The sequence below is a fragment of the Chlorella variabilis genome (assembly GCF_000147415.1).
Source record: "Chlorella variabilis unplaced genomic scaffold CHLNCscaffold_8, whole genome shotgun sequence".
Lineage (NCBI taxonomy): Eukaryota > Viridiplantae > Chlorophyta > Trebouxiophyceae > Chlorellales > Chlorellaceae > Chlorella > Chlorella variabilis.
The window spans coordinates 546,805-565,735 of NW_005435080.1; the positions used below are offsets into that span (position 1 = coordinate 546,805).

Sequence of the window (18,931 nt, forward strand, 5' to 3'; positions counted from 1 at the left end):
AAGCACAGGGCGGTGGCGATGTCCTGCGCCGAGGCTGCGCAGGAGAATCAAGGGCAGCAAGAGCAGCAGCGAGCCGCGGCCTTGGCAGCAACATCAGCGTTCAATGCCAGCAGCAGGCTGTGAGGCAGCGCGCCCCGAGCTCGCCTGCGCGGTCTGCAGCAGCGCGCGCATGTCGGGCGGGGCGTCCAGGGCCCGCCGGGTGCGCAGCCAGCCTCGGTCGATGGCGTCGTTCAGGGTGCCGCTGTCGCAGTACTCGCTCACGATCCACACCTGCTGCAGCTGCTTGCCGCGCACGCCGGGCTCGTCGGGCGCCTCGTCCACCTGCAGAGGCGCAGCAGAAGCTTGGGGATGCGGCGAGCTGGCCACATGACAAGGCGGGCCAGCAGCAGCACGTGTCGGCGCGTGCAGGTGCCGGCAGCGCCGAATCCTCCTTGCCTTGTGTCGCTGAATGGCGTACATGTAGGTGTGTGTGATGTTGGGGTGGGTGAAGTCCTTGCTGCAGGGGCAGGCGCAGGCCCAGGCGCAGGGGTAGATGCAGCGGGAGGAGACTGGAGGACCACCGTGGTACTGTGACAGTAGTCTCTCAGTCGGATCTCTTAGGCTCAGCACACAGCCATGCAAGCCAAGCGCCCAGCCGGCACCTGAGCACCGCCTCCAGCAGGGGCCCTTTGCCCTGGGCGTCAGCTGCATCCTCGCCCTCGTCCATCCAGCAGTCCAGGATCTGCAGGGCCCCAGGCAGGCAGGCAGGCAGGCAGAAGCAGGAAGCCACACAGGTAGTGAGTGGCGCCCGACCCTGTCCGGCGGGCCGTACTTTTCTGTACTGCTTTCACTGCTCCCTCAGGGTGCATCTGCAGACATCATGCAGGGCCCCTCCTTACCTTGACTGCTACCTTCAGAGAACCCCAGCAGCCGCGGTAAACCTTGCCGTGGGCCCCCACCCCTATCAGCGGCCCCAGCGACACCTCTGACAGCGCCTCAGGCTGCTCCTGCACGCCGCCATGCAGAGCCGGGAGTGTGTTGCGCTGGCTGTGGCAGCTGGCACTGATGAGCATTTACCATGATCATGCATGGCAGCAGGTGCAGTCAGCACAGCCAGGGCATGCCATCGCGCAAGGCGAAGGCTTGCCTGCCCAAAGGAGCAAGGGGACCAGGGCCTGATGTCAGCGGAGGGGCCCATGGGGCTCCCAGGGAACCGCGGGGTGGGGCTGCTGCCCACGCTGCTGGGGCGGGGGGAAAGCGGTGCGAAGGTACTCTCCAGTGCGGAAGGGCGCAGCTGCAGGCAGTGGCGGGACAGGCGAGTGCTTGTGCAGTTGGACGGTGCTTGGTGACATAGACGCAGGTCTGCCACCGGCACAGTGTGCTGTTGAGCAGCGAGGCGCTGGATGATCCTTGCCTGCCGCATGGGCTCATGAGAGAAGTGGGGGGTCTCGGGGGCGAGCACCGTGCTCTCGGCGACTGGTGCGACATCAGGGATGGTGACCAGCGGCGGCAGCCCCTGCTGCTGAGCCTCGGCCTGTGTGTTGGGCCGCAGGATGACAAAGAAGTAGCCGGTGGGCACATCCACAGGCTCCCCGCTGCTCTTGCCTGCATGCAGGGGCAGGCAACGCAGGCTGGAAGGCAAAGTTCAGCGCACACGCCACTCCTTCTGTGCCAGTGCACCGGATGGCACCGTGTGGCTGCACGCATCCTGCACCCAGTGCACCCTGTGCTGCAGCCAGACAGATTCACCCACCCAGCTGCAGCAGGGAGGGGATGCCAATGAGGGGGATGTGCTCCCCCAAGTGATCGTTGGTGGCGGGCTTGAACTCGAGCTGGACCAGCTTCCGCCCGCTGGTTCCAGGCGGGCCTGCACAGCGCCCGCACAACCCTCTGCTGAGGGCTGATTTTTCGTTGAGACCAAGGGAAGCTTCGCTGGCTGGAGGGTGGCAGCAGGCGGCAGGGATAGGAGCAGGCGCAAGGGTGCTGGTGCTCCCGCGCCTGGCGTCACGCTGAGGGTGAAGGGCTTCTGCTCCTGGATGGCGGCGTGGGCATACAGCATCTGGGCCGCATGGCTGGGCGCGACGAAGTGAAACATTGCCCACAGGCTGCTGCGCTGGCACTCCTGCTCGCTCTTCCCTGCGGCGGCGGAAGCAGGGAGCATCAGCATCTGATGTCAACCATGCAGCAGAAGCCTTCGGGCTGCCTTTGAGAGGGGCTGGACCTGCAGCGTGGCACCATGCGCTCCTCCTCACTCACCCACTGACTGAATCCACCGCTCGTTGGCATACAGAATGGGCCAGCCAGGGGTGCTGACATCACATAGCACCACGGCTTCCTCAAAGCAAGCCAGTGCACGCACTGCAGGGGCCAGGAAGATGAGGAGGCACCCGGTCGTGGCTGCCCGTCAACGCCAGCCAGCTGGGCCGGCAGCGCACGCCATCACCTGTGCGCTTGCGGGCGGCCTCATTCGCGCTCCGCTTCCATGCCTCCACCTGCAGTCATCAGCAGTGGCGTCGCGGCTGAACTCCACGGATCACTTTCCAGAACCAAAGCACAGATCTGTAGAGCGGGGCAGGCAGCTGCTGCAAACAGGTTCCGCGTGCATGGCGTGGGCACCCACTGGGCATCCAGCCCACATGGCACTGCTGGCGCCCACCCTGCCCTTCTCCAGCTGCCGGGTGACCAGCTCGGCAAAGGAGCACAGCAGGTTGGCGGTCTCTGCCGGGATGGTGCGTGGCTTGACATCCAGCACAGCCAGGGAGCCCAGGATGCAGCCCTCGCTTGACACCTGGCGGCGCAGGCAGGGAGGAAGGCAAGGAGCCTAGGCTGAACTCGCAAGTCGGGTGCACAGAGGCTACCTGCTGCGCTGGCCCACCAGCACGACATGGCGCCGGTGCTGGCAGTGTGGCACACACCAGAGGGGCGCCGCAGTAGAAGCGCACATGCGGAGGGTTCACCACCTGCAGGACATCAGAGAAAATGAGCCCAGCCCTCAGGGCCAAGCTCGGGGCCAGCTGAGCGAGGTGGCCGAGAGGAGCAGGCGGGACAAGACAGCTGCGCGCTGCCCCTAAAAGGTTGGCAATGGCAAGCAAGCCAGCACCAGCATCCGGCAGGCGGACAGCTCACAAACTGGTTGTGCTGGAAGCGGGCGTCCTGCAGCGTGTCTGGCACCACCATCAGCGTGGGGCAGGGCAGCCTCAGAGAGGCTTCGCAGAAGGAGTGGAGGCGCTGGCCTGCATGGGGTAATTACAAGGGTAATTATAAGGAGAGAGCCTGGCAGCATCGGCAGGCAGGCCGTGGTTGGATGCCGCAGCGTGCACGCAGCATCGCGGCATGCAGACTGGGTCGGCTCAGGGGCAGGCACAGGCTAGTGTGGGCTGCCGCAGATGGGGACCCACCTCCTTTGGACTCCAGGCCCTGGATTGATTTGAACCAAAGCCGGTCCTCTCCAATCAGCCCCACCACCGCCACCGGCGCCTGCGCAGTGGGAGGAGCCGCCGCAGCTGGGACAGCATGACAGCCCCCGCCAATCCCCCAGCGCATATGGTTGGGAGGGGGTGCCCGCTGGGCTCCCATCCGTCCCTCGGCCGGTGCCGGCAGAGGCTTGCGCTGCGCGGCGAGGACGGCGGTGTTGACAGGCCACTGGGTTGGCCCCAAGGCATGGCCTCGCCTTGAAGATCTGCTGCAGCAGGCCGGTGACGGTGTCATACTGTCGCTCCGCGGGGGTGTCCAGCACGCGGCAGTCCACCAGCGCCTTGGGACGAGGAAGAAAGCGTGGCGCAGGTAAGTGTTCAGTGCAGCACATGGTTTGTGTGATGCAAGACGGGGGTTCAGGCAGGCAGGCGTGAGGCACGGTCCACGCAAACGCAGCAGGCACTCCAGCGAGGCATGCCTGCAGGCGCCGCCGCTCTTCCTCCTCGCTGGGCACCACTGGCAGGCAGGGCGGCACCACAAGCTGCGTGGGCGGAAGTACGGAGCTGCCTTGCTGGAGGGAAGCCTGCTTGGTTGTTCTGTCGTCCCTCTTCTGACTCCTGGCCCCCTGCGCAGCAGCAGCGTGGGAGCTGGTGTGAGCGCGGCGGGAGAGCGGCAGGCATGGCCGACACCGCCGCTGCCTAGTGCGCGGCCACAAGCAGCGCGGCTTCCAGCAGTCACAGTTTAGCACAACGACAGCCTGCCCGGCCTCGACACGCACCTCTGCCTTGCTAAAGCTGCAGCCCATCCTCTTTCCGACCCTACTGGGTCAGCAGAAGTCGTTTAATGCCTGCCTGGCTTAGGGCAGACATGCAAACCCAGCCAAGGCTCAGCAATTTGCTAGCATGGGCAGCCGTTGGGGACTTACGAGAATGGAAGAAAGAACACGACTCAGACGTTGACGTCACAGTCAGTACTGCGTTGCCTGGACGCTCTGTTTTCCCTCCCCATGATGGGGTGCGTGCAATCCAAGGTTAAACGAGGCGACTGGAATGCGTGGTAAGCGGCACAACAGGCACATGTTTTGGCCCTTTCTGAGGTTAGAGTGTGTGTGTGTGCTGGTATTGGCTTTGGCAGCAGCCTGGTGCCCACAATCTGCACCCCCCTGCCCTGCTGCCCACCCAGCCCCCTGCGCCTGCCCCCGCCACACACTTCCACACCCGCCTGTCTGCAGCTGGTGGCGATCTGGTGCCCCTCACCTCCTGCAGCGCCACCACCACCAGCACCCTCCTTCACAGCAGCAGCAGGCGGCACGACGGCAGCAGGCGCCGACCCCGCCACACTGCCCAACGACGACAGCGGCAGCGGCTACCCATGCAGCACCAACAGCCTCGGCATCCTGCCTGGCGGCATGCATGAGCGGGGGCTGGGCAGCGGCAGCGTGGTGGCAGCTTTGCCAGCGCCAGCACCATGGCTGCAGGTGGGCGCGGGGAGGGTGCGGGGCTGGCACGCAGGCTGGCCTTTCGCCTGGCAGCCGTCCACACTGCTCCTGCCGGGCTGCAGGGCCAAGCAGCTGGCCAGCCGGGCGGCGTGCCTGGCAGCAGGTGCTGCTGGCCACTCACCCCACACACACCCTGCCTCCTGCTGCAGCCGCCGCTGTGGCCACATCTGGCGGCAGTGCCCGCTGGGGGCCAGGCACCCGGCGCCAACTCGCCTCCGCTGACCGGTGGGTGGGCGGGTGGGGCGGTAGTGCCTGGGCCCATGTGTTCATGCCGCCCTCTCACCCCAACCCCGCCCTGCCTGCCTGCCTGCCTGCCTGCAGCCACGCGGCCGGGGATGCGGCTGACTGGAGCAACCCCGGCAGAACGCCGACCACACCCGCCCCGCCGGCGGCTTGGTGGGTGGCTGCAACAACCTGCTGCCGCACTGCCGCAGCCCTGCTGCTGCTGCTCCCAGCGCCTGCACACCGCCGCCCTGCCACAACTGCTGCCAGGCCGCCGCCTGCTTGTTTCCCTGGCTCAGCGGGCTGGTGAGCGGGCGCCTGCCGGCGTTCGCTCAAACCACCGCTCACGCCGCCGCGCCCCCCCTGCCGGCCCCCTGGCGCAGCCGCGGCAGCGAGGACCCTGGGGTGCGGGGCTGGCCATGGAGGAGGCGCAGGGTGGTGGGGGCAGGTGGCGGGCCTGCCGGGCGCGCCCCACCACCCGCACCCCGCCCACCGCCAGCTGGCCCCCGGCCTGCCGCCGCGCGGCCCGCTGCCCCACCACCCCGACACCCACACCACGCCTCCTCCAGCAGCGGCGCGCGGGATGCTGCGATGGCTGCGCCTGCCGCCGCCACGCGCGACCCCAGCCAGGCTGCGCTGCTGCCAGCGGGGCGCACCGGCAGCAGCAGCAGCATCCCGGCCGTTTTGGAGGCGGTGGAGGCGGAGGGCATCCTGGCGGCAGTGCTGGCGGCTGCAGCGCACCCAGGCGCGGCTGATGGCAGCATCGCGGCTGGCCCAGGCTGCAGCAGCGGCAGCGGCAGCGGCAGCGTGGCGGCGGCGCCCCTCTCCCGCCTGCGCAGCGCCGGGCCTGCCGGCCTGCCTGCTGGCTCCGAGTCGGCCCTCTGCACTTCTTGTGCAGTGCAGAGTCCCGCTGGCGTGCATCGTCTTTGCTAGCAGCCGCCGCCGCTCCGTCTGCCGCCGGCGGCGTTGCTGCTTTGGATGTGGCGCCACCCGCTGCCGCCGGCTTCTTCCCGCTCTTCATCATGCCCCACGCTGAGCGTCTCTCGTGTTTACAAACAAGCAGAACTGGCAGAATCTAAATGCAACAGGTGGAAGGGTCTGTAATCAAAACCGCTGTACAGGGTAGGCTGTACAACAAAGAGGATTGAGAGAAAAGCCTCGAGCACTCAGAGGCGACTACTCGTGTGAAAGCGACATAGGGAAAACATGAAAACTCATGCACAGGGCACAGGAGGTCGCTACTCGGTATCATGCAGGAGACAAGGGAAGGCATCGGGCAGGCGCACGCAAGCGCGAATGGCCGTTAGCCACTGCGGGTGGCCACCGCAGTGCAGTCACACTGCCAGCCTGCCTGACTGTCAGGCCAGCTGTGCCTGGCTGGCTGCTGGCTGGCTGCGCATTCGCAGACGAGCCGGCGCCGCTCTGGCGCTGCTCACGACTCCCGGATAAAGGCACTAAGCAATTGCTTGCGCTCGTCCACTGCACACAAGTTGTGGGCACCACAGGAAGGGAGGCGCTCAGGCCTGAGAGTGGGCTCAGAGGAGCGAGCAGGTTGATGGTCTGCGCTGCTCATACCCAGCAGCACCTGCCCTCTCAACCTCGCACCCAGGCTGAAGGGTGCAAACAGGGAGGCATGCTGCAGCAGCACCCCCTCCACGGCACGGCAAGTGGCGACGCTCGCAGCCAGCGGCGACTCACGCAGCATGTTGGGCGCCCCAAAGTCTTCTTCGTAAAATGCTGCAAGGGCAGTCACATGTGCATCCGTCGTCCACTGCAGGCAGGGCAAGAGGATGGCTGTCAGCCAGGTTGCAAGCAGAGAGGCGGCGGGCGGCATGGGTTGAGGCGAGCTACAACGAAGCACTGTGCATGCGGGCGAGCCCAGAGCCCAGCTGAACGCATGCACCATCTCCCCAAACCGCCTCCCACCTCGCCGTAGAGTGCCGCGGTCGTGGGCGGAAACATGCCAGGGGGCGGCAGCGCCCCAAACGCTGCTGCTGCGCCGGGCGCCAGAGGCTGCGGGTGCCGCTCTTTGCGCAGCAGCTGCAGCTGGTCGTTTTTCGCGCTGCGGTTGCGGTTGTTCAGGCGAGCAGCAAGGTTGTGGGTGGCGACAGCCATGTCAGTCAGCGCCTGCACCTCCTGCTGCAGCCCCTGCACTGACTGCTGCAGGCCATGCACCTCCTGCTGCAGGCCCTGCACCGACTGCTGCAGCCCCTGCAGCAGTTCCTGCTGCCCCTGCACCAACTGCTGCACCGCCTGCTGCACAGCGGGCACCGCTGCCTGCTGCACCGCCTCATGAATGGCCGACTGCAGCTGCGCAGCCAGCCCAGGTCCAGCTGCACAACCAGAGCAGAGCAGGGCAGCAGACGATGAGGCGTTGGGTGTCCTCCTTATCGCAGCCCCCCCACCACACACCCCACCACACACAACCACCCATGTGCCAACCGGTGTTCCTCTTGCCTGCGATCCACCCAACCGCATTGTAGATGTCGGTAGCCAGCTCATCATCTGGGATGCCGGGCACGCCGGCTGCAACACGGACGGTAACTGTGGTGAGCTGGCGGTGCGACGGCGGCGGCGGCAGTGGCAGCTGGCTTCCGCGCGGTGGGGCGGCCTGCCGCACAATTCTGCGAGGCGTCTGCGGTGTTGGCACTTACCCGCCCGTGCCGCTAAGTCCCAAGCAACCCGGTTGGCCAATGTCTTACAGTGTCCGCCCACTTGGGCGAGGGGCGGGGCGGCCCCTTGCGGCACCGGGGGCACCGGCGGCACGCCGTTCATGGGACACAGAGCAGGCGCCGCTTTGGTAGTGTAAAGCGACCGTGTTGGCTGATGCGTGTATTGATGGCTCCTAAACTATCGCCGATAGGCAGAAGAGCGCCCGCACGGGCCAGGTTTGCCAGCCTTTGCCTCATCAGAGCGTATTGCACGCGTTGGAGGTACTTGTACAGGTTCGCAGTGCAGGTTCGCCTTGGATTGCTTGTGTGGGCTTAAAGTCTGGTAAAGCAAGAACTAGCTTGCAACATAGACTCCCCGCCGAAACGGGACGGGAACCGGGCGAAAGCAGAGAAAGCAATAAAACAGGGGTGGAGCAAGGCGACATGCAACGCAAGCAGCTGACAGGGCACGCATCGAAACGTGTGTATGACTGGCAAAGTGGCATGGCGCATTGGGGAGAAACGCAACGGTACGGGAGCATGGGCTGGCCAAACGGCAGTGCGGAACGCTAGGTCACTAGAAAAGCAGGGAAAGGCGCACTATGTATGCAATGAGGGCAGCCCCGGCTCGGGGCCGTTGAGAAAGCAGTGGGCGGGAGGGGGGAGGCCCCGGTGTGGGCGGGCCCCATCGAGGGGGGATGGGGCGCGCAAGCGGCCAGATGGGGCGGGGCGCGGGCGGCAGTGGAGTCCTGCGGCTGGGTGGGATATAGGGCAATGAGCGTTGAGCAGTGTGCGATGAGCATGAGCAATGAGCAGTGAGCAGCCCCTCCCTAAACAAAGTGAAGCGCAGGACGGGGTCCGGTGGATGGGAGGCAAGGAAACGCGGGGGGTTGCCACGTGCGCTACCGCCGCCGCCGCAGGCAGCACCCCTGCGGCGGCGGCAGCGGCAGCAAGCCGTGGACCCAAACGCCGTGCCGCCGCCGCCGCAGGCAGCACCCCTGCGACGGCGGCGGCAGCAAGCCGTGGACCGAAACTCCGTGCCGCCGAGTCCCGTGGCTGTGGCCGTGGGCTTCTGGCAGGAAACTACGGCCGCAGCTCGGCAGCACGGGGGCGTCGCAGCGTGCCGCCGCCGCCGCGCTGCCCCCCGGGCACGGCGGCGGCGGCAGCAAGCTTGGGCCCAAACGCCGTGCCGCCGAGTCCCGTGGCTGCGACCGTAGACCGTGGGCCGGAAACTGCGGCCGCAGCTCGGCGGCACGTGGTTCTGGTCAAATCGCCAAGCGTGCAGCAGCGCCGAACCACGCTTCCCGGCCTCGGCGCATGCCTTCAGGGGCCCCCTATCGCTGGGCACACCCCTCCAACACCGAACATGCGCCCGGGGGGGAGGGCGGCCCGGGCGGCCCAGGCCAAAGTGGGCCGCCCTCGAGCAAGAGGCGGCCGGGCTGTGTGCTGAATGAATGAATGAACCGCTCATACCAACCGCTCATTGCATGAGATCTCCCGCTCAGCGGCTCTGCCTTCCCATTTTTGTGCACCACTTTGTTCGCAGCGGCTCTTACATTGTATAATACAGGTGTGTGCAGGTGTGTACCTACTGTGGCTGATCTGGCATGTGTCATGCGAGGTGGCAAAAGGAAAGAAGTGCAGCAGGCACTGTGCGGTGTGTGGCGAGTCTTGTGGCGCAGCCCTCGGCATCGGCCTGCCAGGCCGGGTGGGCATCGCGCACGGTGCGCAGGCGCGCCACACAGCTCTGTTGCACCCGAAGCTGGAGCCACAGGCGATCTGCCACATGCCGCCGGGCCGCCCCTCAATGTTGGCCAGCACGTACCTACAGATGGGCGGCGGGCAGCTGGAGGCGGTATCGTCGAGGCAGGGCGGGGCAGGGACACATGTGCTTCCGCCACAGCCCGCCGGTTGATAGCTGCGGTTGGTGCCTATGGCAGCATGTGAGGCCATAGGGGCCAGCTGGAACCTCTGCCGCAGGCGGAGAGCTGTCAGCGGCGGCAAGGCACCACTTCCCCTGCCGACACTCCCACCGGCACCGCAGACCTCCCTCATCAGTTCGATGGCTTCGTTTGCTTGTGCTGCGCCCGTTGCGGCCCCCGCTGCGCAGTTCACAAGAGGAAATTTCCTGAAGAACCCTATCGTCTCGCTGCAGCGTCTGGTGGTGTATTGACGATGTCTGGGGCAGTCGCCAGCAATGCTGAAGCGCGCACATGTGCGAATAGCGGCATGAGGAGCACATGGCAGCCGCCTTTCTTCTGTTCGCTTCCGCCTGCAGCCCTGCCAGGCGCCTGGCACCTCGCCCGCCTCCCGCAATCTTTGTGGACTCTTGGATCGCTGGAGCCCAGCTGCAGTCCAGGCCTGAGGAGCCTTGGCGGCAAGCCATCGATCAGGGGCTAGGCGTCCATCATCGAGGCAGCTTGCCCCGCGCGGCTGCTCCCAACACACCACATCTGCACCAATGGGGCACGTCGGCGCCAAGCTCTCCGCTGCCGTCGGGCCAGAGACGCCAGTGCCGGCAGATGGCCGCCTGAGCCGCAGCACCGCCAATTGGGAGCTGCCGCCTTGGGTCGATGATGGCTTTGAGAGGTGGGCCGCCAAGGAGATGTGGCCAGCTCCAGCAGACCTCTGGAGTCGCACGTCTGTTCACTGTTCGTGCGCACAGGGACGAGATGGCGGCGAGGTGCGAGAGCGTCCAGGCCTGGCCCTTCCTCCGCACTGGCGTGGCGCCCCGCGAAGGCCAGCGCCTGTACATGAACGTGCGGTGGTCATGCCATGAACCATTCGTCCATGCCATGAAACATCTATCATGTAGTGTGGCTCTGTTGTGGTAGGACGCCGCAGTGGGGCAGCTACCACACCTGCTGTTGGCAATCTCCCCGCCTCGCAGATCCACTACGCTCACGACGGCAGCCACCCGTACACCTACCGTGGCTGGGCGCGCATGGTTGGGCACGTGACCGAGGCAAGCAGGCCACCTTGCTTGTTACTTGCTTGTGTGGGCTTCCAGTCTGGTTTCAGCAAGAACAAGGTTGCACCGCTTGGCGGACTACAGCCCGTCTTAGTTCCAGCCGTAGCAGCACTGCACATCTGTTGTACCTGCTCCCCGTCACCCTCCAGCTGCCCTGCTTGCCTATCCACCTGGCAGGTGCTGCCGCCGCCACCCCCGGGCCTGTATGCCACATACAGCGGCCAAGAGGTGGAGTGTCCCCACCTTTAGGCCGCGGCTAAGAAAGGCCTTCTTTGAAGGCGCTGGAGCTAGTGTCTAAACCCTCCGAGAGGGCACAGGTTCGATTCCTCCCATGTCGAAACTTTGTGAGGACAAACGCGGCATAGCTGACCGGCTCAGCGCCAATCCAAGCCAATTCCTTCGGGAACGCCTAATAGAATCGCCAAGGCTTCGGCACAGGCCTCCCCGGGACCCATTCACTACTAGTGGGGGGTACTGCACTTGGCGCGTCGGGCAGATCAAATAATGGTCTAAAGCTAGACGTTAAAACCGGGAAGTGAAGCTTGTGGAGGCTCTTCCCCACCTTTACCTTTACACCATCCCCTGCGAGCTGCACGGGCTGTGCATGGGGCCGCTGATCGGCAAGGGGGCCTTTGCCCGAGATGCGCCACCTTGGCGCTCTTGCATGCCAGCCTGCTGCTGCTGCAGCTGCCGCCTCCTCATTACCTGCCTGCCCACCCGTGCTGCCTGCCCGCCTCCATCCATCCTGCCCAACGTGTGTGACACGGCCCTGCAGTGTACCGCGGCCTGTGGGAGGGCAGGGCCGTGGCGGTGAAGGTTGTGGAGTGTCGGCAGGACAGCCGAGAGGCGCGGGAGGCGCTGAACGAGGCGGTGCTCACCGAGGGACTGGACTGCCCTCACCTGGTCAAGGTGTGGTGTGCCGGAGCAGTGCTGCTGCATGCCGTCAGCTGCCGCTGCATTCGATGCGGTAAGGACCGCAGCCCGCGCCCACACACCCCTCCCCAACAGCAGCTGCTGGTGCTGACAAGCCCTGGTGTGCCTGCCGGGGTGTGTGCAGACCCTGAGGCACGCGCTGCAGTGCGATTCACTGGACCAAGAGTGCACCTTCTGGCTGGTGCAGCAGCTGTGCACACACGGCACCCTCATTCAAGCAGGTGGGGGTGACGATCCATGGCATGCAGGCATGGCTCTGTCTGCCTCTCAGTGCTGGAAGCCACCCCGGCACGTGGGCTGCCGCAGACCTGCCCGGGCGTCCGTATGCTACCTGCCTGCAGCCGAGGCGGGGCTGCTGCGGGAGGAGAGGAGCCTGGTGGCCGCGCCCGACATGGGCGCTGTGCTGCGCACGCTGCGCGAGGTCGCGGCGGGCATGGCCTTCCTCCACGGCTGCGGCATCCTGCACCGAGACCTTACAGGTGGCCGCTGCTGGCAGGCATAGTGCATTCTGCTGTCACTGGCAACGGCTGGGGCGGCGGCGGCGAAGGCAGCAGCAGCAGCAGCAGCAGCAGCACGGTGCTGCTGAGCAGATCTGCAGGACACGCCGCCGCAGTACGGTGCTCAGATGCATCAGCTGCTGCCTGCTCCCTTTCGAGCCCTGCCGGCACTTCGGCATCATACTCTGCGCTGTCCGACAGGCCACCCGCTCTCCCCCTGCCCTGGCCTCGCAGGCCACAACGTGCTGCTGGATGAGGCTGAGCCCAGCACCAGCGACCGCCGCGGCTTCACCTGCCGCCTGGCCGACTTTGGGATGGCCCGCCTGGCGCAGCTGCAGAGCATCAGCACGGGCAGCTTCGGCACCGTGACGCACATGTCACCTGGTGAGCCTGCGGGGGGCAGTGGCAGTGGCAGGCCCTGGCGGTGGCAGTGGCAGTGGCAGCGGGTGCACACTGCGCAAAGAGCGGGACTGCTGAGCTGGCGCTGACTCAGCTGCCGCCCGTTGCTGCAGAGCTGCTGGTAGACGGCAAGCTGAGCCCGGCAGCAGGTGGGCAATCTGCCTGGCGCCACTGCGCTGCTGCAGCTGGTGCTGCTGCTGCGCCTGCCTGCTCATTGCAAAACGCCACCGAGCAGCAGCGCCTGCCCCGCTTCAGATGTCTGGAGCTTCGGCATCCTCTGCTGGGAGGCCTACAGCGGCATCCGCGCCTTTGCCGGCCTCCCGCTGCCCAACATCATCTATCGCGTTACCAGCGGCAGCGGCAGGCTCGAGCTGCCGTCGGATGCGCCCGCCGGTTTCAAGGTGGGGAGGCAGGGGCCAGGCCTAGGCTTGAGAAGATGGATTTCATCAGCAGCGGGCCAATCTGCTGTCAGCTGCTGACGCAAGCTGCGGCCCCGCCCTGGCGGCCCTCGTCCTGCTTACCGTGCTGCAGGCTCTGGTGGAGGCCTGCCTCAACACAGACCGCCACCAGCGCCCCGACTTCCCCTCCGTCCTGTCCACGCTAGACTGCCTGCTGGCGCAAGAGGAGGGCTAGCGCTGTCCACGCAGCGATGGTACCGCCTACATGATCAATACTTCACATTACTGCTGCAGAACACAGCACACCTTGCCGGAATGTTCCCATCGCGTGACCGGGCCCTGCCAGCCGAAATCGTTTCAGCGAATTGCCCTGCCTTGTCCCATCGTACCCCTCAGCTTGCGCTCCGTGACTGCCCTGCTCAGATAGATAGCGCACTAGCTAGCAGCTCCCGTGATGGAGAGCACATACCTGCCTTTCCTGCCCTGCTGCATTCACTAGCTGCCTTGCTTCGTTGATGGCGATCACAACACACTCAGCACTCGAAATTCAAATGTAACTGCAAGATCTCGAAGACACAACGCTGGGCTGTGCATGTGCTCAACTGTGTGGTTGCTGCCTGCAGGCAGCTCAACCGCCGCCACCCCCTCCCGCCACATGATTGAGAGTTTCCACGGCTGCCATGCAGACGCCCAGCGCCAGCATGCCGCCTGCCGTGACTCGCCTCCCGAGCCCTGCCCCGCGCTCCTTGAACACCAGTAATCCGGGGAAGAGGTAGCTGCGCCCAACAGGGTGGGGACTAGGCGGGCAGGGTGAGAGGGCCAGAGGCGCATCCAGGCCCACCCGCAGCTCTTTCCCGCCAGCGCCGCCGGCGCCAGCAGCAGCGCAGCGTGCCGCCGCCGCCGGCCGCACCTGAATGTCACGCATGCGGTGGCGCCTACTATCGCGATGAGGCTGTAGATGGAGGGAATCCACACCGACAGGGCATAGGCCAGCAGCACCAGCCCCGCAGTAATGCCGTAAAATGTGGCGGGCCCGAGGAGTCGGTCGGTCTTGCCCAGCGCCGCCTCACACACATTCTCCCGCACCGCCCACACCTGCACAGGCGGTGCAGAGGACGCTTGCTTGGTCCCCAGCGTGAGCAGTTGCTGGGAGGGCATCCCAAGTGCCTGCCTGCCTGACTGACTGCCTGCGCGCCTGCTATGACCGCATTCCCAACGCTTGGCAGCCTGCCGGCATGCCGGCCATCGCGCAACGTGCCCACTCGCCTTGATCACGAAGTTGCACAGCAGGTTGAAGGTGTAGGCCAGCACCACGCCGTTGATCACCACGACCGCCACGCGGTGCGGCACCAGGCCGCTGGCAAAGCGCACGGTCAGGTTCTTCAGAACGTCGCCCTCGGTGGCATCGCCAAACAGCAGGTAGCCTGCAGGGGAGCGGACACGACAAGAGCGCCAAGGTGTCCGGGTGGCAGGCTGAGCCAGCTGGCTCAGCGCAGGACGGGGCTGGGAGGGGTGGCAGTATCCAGGCAGGCACGTACAGCCCCACATAGGGACCAACAACAGGCCGCAGCAGCAGCGTCCCCAGGCGCACCGCTGATCGCCACGACGGCGTAAATGGCGGTGCACAGCGAGTTGGCGAGGCGCAGCACGCGCAGCATGCTGCGGCAGTCCTGCTCCCCCAGGGACGCTTGCTGCAGTGCATCGCGGCGGCAGCAGGGGCGGTCGACGGCAGCGGTCAGTCGCACGTGCGGCCCTGCCCTTCGGTTGGCTGGCGGGCGGGCGGGCGGCAGAGAGATTCACGGGCTGCCAGGCTGGCAGCGCCAGCGCAGCGCAGCCTCCGCTCACCACAGGGCACAGCACAAAGTGCACGGTCATGGCCAGGCAGGCCACGGCCAGGACGGTGACGGAGCTTCTGATGAGGGCCAGCACTCCGCCGCCGGCCGCGGCGGCGCCCAGGCCGGGTGGCAGGAAGTGCACGGCGGCCGCCTTGCCCTGGGCAACCGCCGCCGCCGCCAGGCCGCAGATGGTGGCTGCCAGCAGGCCGATCGTCAGCACACTGAGGCGGGAGCAGCGCGCGACGGCGGTGAGGGAGCGCGGCACCAGAAGCGGGCACACGACGGCCGCCAGCAGCGCCCCCGCCACCGCCGGGCGGGTGAGCCACCAGGGCGCGTCGTGGCGGTGCAGCAGCTCCGGCAGCACGCCGCGGTAGTGAGGCACAGAGCCAACCAACATATCTTGGATTATTATCAGGTACACGACCATGACTGCACCAGAGGCAAAGAAAGAAAGTAAGCGATTCACAGTATCACCAGATCTGAGAAGTGTCACGGAGCACCCTTGGCGGCCGGCGGGCGGGCAGGGCGGCATGCTGCGGGCGCTCACCACCAAACACGTGCGTCACGATCGAGAGCTGCAGCAGCAGGGCGCTGGCGCCGCCAAAGTTGGCCCGCACCAGTTCGCCGTAGGACTGGGTGCCCAGCGCGGTGGCGTGCCTGGGGGTGGGGGGTGGGGCGTGCTGGTGTGTGGGTTGCGTGGCTGCTGAAGCCGTGACGTTAGGGGCAGTGGGTGCATTGGACTGGGATGCACGTGCACCTTCCAGGCATTGACAAGTGCTGGATCCTGCCACAGATCCCAGATCCCAGCGCCGCCCCCACCTGACGATGATGGATGCAGAGAAGAAGGTGAGCACGCAGACGAAGATGAACAGGAGGCAGCCCGCCAGGACGCCTGTCTCGGCCAGCGCCCTTGGCAGCGCCAGCATGCCGGCCCCCACCGCCGACACAACCAGGTTGCTGACGCCGCCCCAGGTGGAGCAGCCGGCGGGCGGGGAGCCGCGGGGAATGGCCGGGGCGGTGGGGCTTGTGGAGCCGCTGGGCGACGGCGGCTGCCGCCGCCTGGCCTCGCCGGCGGCGTCCCGCCGCGTGAGCGGCGGCAGCGGCGGCGGCGGCGGCCCCGCCGGCTCTTCTTCCTTCAGTAGCAGCTGCTGCTCCAGGTCTTTGCTATCGTCCTCCATGCTGCGGCAGCAATGGGCAGCCCCGGGTTGGGTCCGAGAGGTGGCGGAACAGAAGGTGGCGGAACAGAGGGGCAGGGTGCCATGCAATTGGCTTGGGGGAGTCAGAGATGTGATACTCGTAATGGAGCATCAGCCGACACGTGTTTCCTAGCGCTGCAGGATTGCACGCACAGATGCCTGCAAAACTTTGCCCTTCGCTGCCAAACCAGCGAGTTATGAAAACTCCCCAACCTACCTGGATACATTAAACTACAACAAACTCGTGCATATTGCACCAGTGCTCCTCCAGCTTCACGCCGCCAGCGGGGCGTGCGCTGGCATGGCTGAAGGTGGGGCGCTGATGTGCGCTACTGCATTACAGCTCAGCTTCACGCGCGGAAGGGCAGCGTGCCCGCCAGCACCGGCAGCACCAGGCCCAGCGCCACCCACATCACGCCCGGCAGCCAGCCGCCGCCCTGCTCGTACATGGCCGCGGCCTCCACGCCGCCGCCGCCGCCGCCGCCGCCGCCGCCGCCGCCGCCGCCTTGCTCCACCCGCAGCCTGATGCGCTGCATGCGATGCGCCGCGGCCGAAAAGGCGATGTGCAGCGCCACCCAGGCCTCCCAGGCCGCCAGCCAGGCGCCGCGGCTGCCCCCCAGCTTGCCCACCGCAAGGTAGCCGGCCAGGCCGCAAATCAGGCCCAGCCCGACAAACAGCTTGGTGACGGGCATGGTGTGATAGTCGCTGCAGGGCCGGCAGGAAACGGGCGAGACCAGGGCGGGCATGAAGCACGGCAGGTGACAGGCGGAGGAGCCAATTAGAAGGACCTCGAGGCATGGCCCCCTCAAGAGGGCTTGAACCGGCACGCGTGCCACCCGCAGCCACCCACCACACCACACCCACCTGAGCAGCCCGCTGCGGTAGACCAGCCAGGGCGCGGCCAGCAGCACCGCCAGCCCCAGCAGCGCGTCGCCCGCGCTTAGCACGTGGCAGGCCAGCGCCTCCCCTGCCCGCCAGGTGGCCCACAGGCCCCAGCGCCGCCCTCCCAGTGCCGCCGCCACGGAGCCGCAGTGGGATGTGATGCTGAGCAGCAGCCCGCGGCTGAGCAGCTGGTAGGTGCCAGCAGCCACCATGACGACCAGCCCAAACGTGAGCGTGTCTGCAGCGGCAGCGGTGGAGGGCCCGTACAGGCTGGGTGGCGCGGCTGCCAGTGGCGCCCCGCTGGGCGGCAGCCGATTCCGCTGCCCAGCCCGGCAGCGCCTCGCCCAGCGCCCGCCAGCAGCCGCAGCAGTATCCTCTCCCGTAGCAACCACCGCAGCACCGCCCCGCGCTGAAGCCGGAGCACCGACCCCGCACCTGAGCACATGCTGCGGAAGGCTGCCGTGCGCTCAAGCGACAGACGGTAAGCGTCCCTGGCCGCCTGCCGCGCCGCCGACTGAGCCGCGATGTCGCGCTGCTCCCCACGAAGCACATTCGCCTCTGAGCCCAGCCTGCATGCAGCACGCATGTGGAGGGCACAGCGAGGTGAGGGAGGCAGGCGGGCACGGGGCTGCACGCCTGCGCCAGCAAGAGGCACTGCCTGCCAGCTGCCTGCCTGCCCTCCCCAAGCTGGCAAGCCTGCCACAGCCCGGCCTGCCGGCGGCCCACCACCCTGCCCGTCCACCTGGCGCAGCCGCTCGCCTGGACACTTCGTGGGTGTGGCGCCGCGCCTGCTGCGCCTGCCAGGCGTGCAGCATGGTGTAGATCAGCTGCAGCCGCTCGCCGCGGTCCAGCTGGGCTGGGTCGACGTGCATGGAGCGACACATGGTGAGGACCAGCTGCGCCGCAGCCTGGATGTCGGCTTGGTCGTCGGCACGCAGCGTGCCCAGCGCGCCGCCGTCGCCGCCGCCTGCGCCGCCGCCGCCGACGGCCCCGTGCCCGACCATGGCCGCCAGCGGCAGCTGCCGCGCCTCCTGCGCCTGCTGGCTGTGCGGGGGTGGCGCCTCCTGCTGCGGCAAGCGCTGCTCCTGCAGCTCGGAAGCGCCGGCACTCGCGGAAGGGATGCCTGCAGCTGCGGCGGGGGCGCTGCCGGCGCCGCTGCCCGAGCTCTGCTGCAGCACAATCTCCTGCACGGCGGCAGCCACCGCGGCCTCCTCGGGCGCCGCACCGGGGGACTCGCCGCTGCTCTCCGCCGCCTGGCAGCTGCCCGCCTCGCGGGCTGCGCCTGCCGCCGCCGCCGGCTCGCCACCCTGCTTATCCGCCGCCGATGCCGCTGCTGCTGCGGCATCTGCTGCGGCGGCCGCGGCAGCAGCAGCCACCAGTGCTACATCTCCTGCCTGCTCCGAGCCTGCCGGTTCCAGGCGCTCTGTGGTCACGGTGCGCTGCTCTTGCTGCTTCTGCCCGCCGCCACCCACCGCTGCGCATGAGGCGGCCTCGCTGAGTAAGCCGGTCTGGCTGTCACCTGCCACCTGGCCACATCTGTGCTGCTGCCGCTGCCGACGCAGCCACACGTGCAGTAGCAGCATGCCTGCCGCCACACCGGCCAGGAAAGCAACGGCTGTGCATGCTGCCAGCCGTGCCCAGGCCGCCGCCTGCAGCGGCGCTGGGCAGGCTGGCAGGTCTGTGAAGCTGCAGGTGTGCTGCTGCAGGGCTGCGCCTTGGGGCAGAGCTTGGGGCGGGCTCTGCTGCGAGGGGGGAACTGGAGGCGGCGGCACCTGGCTGGCGGCGGCGGCAGCAGCAGCAGCAGCCTGCTGCTCCGCCCGCCGCGCTGCCTGCCAGCCTCGGGGGTTGGCCTGCGGCTGCACGGCCATCACACCCGCCAACGCCAGCGCGTGCAGCAGGAGCAGGGTGGCACAGTGGAACGCCGACATCGTCGAAGAGGTGTGAAGGCGTTCAGAACCTCGGCATTGCTCCCGTGCGTGTGTCAGCGGTATACTCAGTTACTAACAACAATGCGGAGCCTGCAGACGCCATGCGCAGGACTTTCAACTTGGGACCC

At 67.1% G+C, this 18,931-nt stretch overlaps 4 protein-coding genes across 4 annotated transcripts; 1 reads left to right on the top strand and 3 right to left on the bottom strand.

Moving 5' to 3' along the window:
• Positions 1-93: 93 nt before the first annotated feature.
• CHLNCDRAFT_144815 (hypothetical protein) lies at positions 94-4,198 on the bottom strand (the record flags this gene model as incomplete). The annotated part of the gene is made up of 15 exons (XM_005848384.1): positions 94-321; positions 650-721; positions 879-986; positions 1,217-1,273; positions 1,442-1,584; positions 1,733-1,811; positions 1,988-2,115; positions 2,236-2,337; positions 2,423-2,471; positions 2,636-2,767; positions 2,895-2,939; positions 3,106-3,212; positions 3,378-3,456; positions 3,623-3,733; positions 4,172-4,198. The coding sequence occupies 15 exons, from the start codon at positions 4,196-4,198 to the stop codon at positions 94-96; spliced, it is 1,467 nt and encodes a 488-aa protein (XP_005848446.1).
• Positions 4,199-10,225: 6,027 nt separating this feature from the next.
• CHLNCDRAFT_144818 (hypothetical protein) lies at positions 10,226-13,197 on the top strand (the record flags this gene model as incomplete). The annotated part of the gene is made up of 10 exons (XM_005848187.1): positions 10,226-10,353; positions 10,430-10,523; positions 10,655-10,694; positions 11,511-11,644; positions 11,793-11,889; positions 12,010-12,147; positions 12,400-12,549; positions 12,678-12,713; positions 12,820-12,965; positions 13,096-13,197. 10 exons carry the CDS (start codon positions 10,226-10,228, stop codon positions 13,195-13,197), a joined length of 1,065 nt encoding a protein of 354 aa, XP_005848249.1.
• A 393-nt stretch (positions 13,198-13,590) lies between these two features.
• CHLNCDRAFT_144819 (hypothetical protein) lies at positions 13,591-15,975 on the bottom strand (the record flags this gene model as incomplete). The annotated part of the gene is made up of 7 exons (XM_005848385.1): positions 13,591-13,738; positions 13,873-14,057; positions 14,238-14,386; positions 14,554-14,653; positions 14,808-15,226; positions 15,345-15,454; positions 15,617-15,975. 7 exons carry the CDS (start codon positions 15,973-15,975, stop codon positions 13,591-13,593), a joined length of 1,470 nt encoding a protein of 489 aa, XP_005848447.1.
• A 368-nt stretch (positions 15,976-16,343) lies between these two features.
• CHLNCDRAFT_144820 (hypothetical protein) lies at positions 16,344-18,743 on the bottom strand (the record flags this gene model as incomplete). The annotated part of the gene is made up of 5 exons (XM_005848386.1): positions 16,344-16,698; positions 16,858-17,113; positions 17,311-17,444; positions 17,641-18,524; positions 18,648-18,743. The coding sequence occupies 5 exons, from the start codon at positions 18,741-18,743 to the stop codon at positions 16,344-16,346; spliced, it is 1,725 nt and encodes a 574-aa protein (XP_005848448.1).
• Between the last annotated feature and the right edge of the window lie 188 nt (positions 18,744-18,931).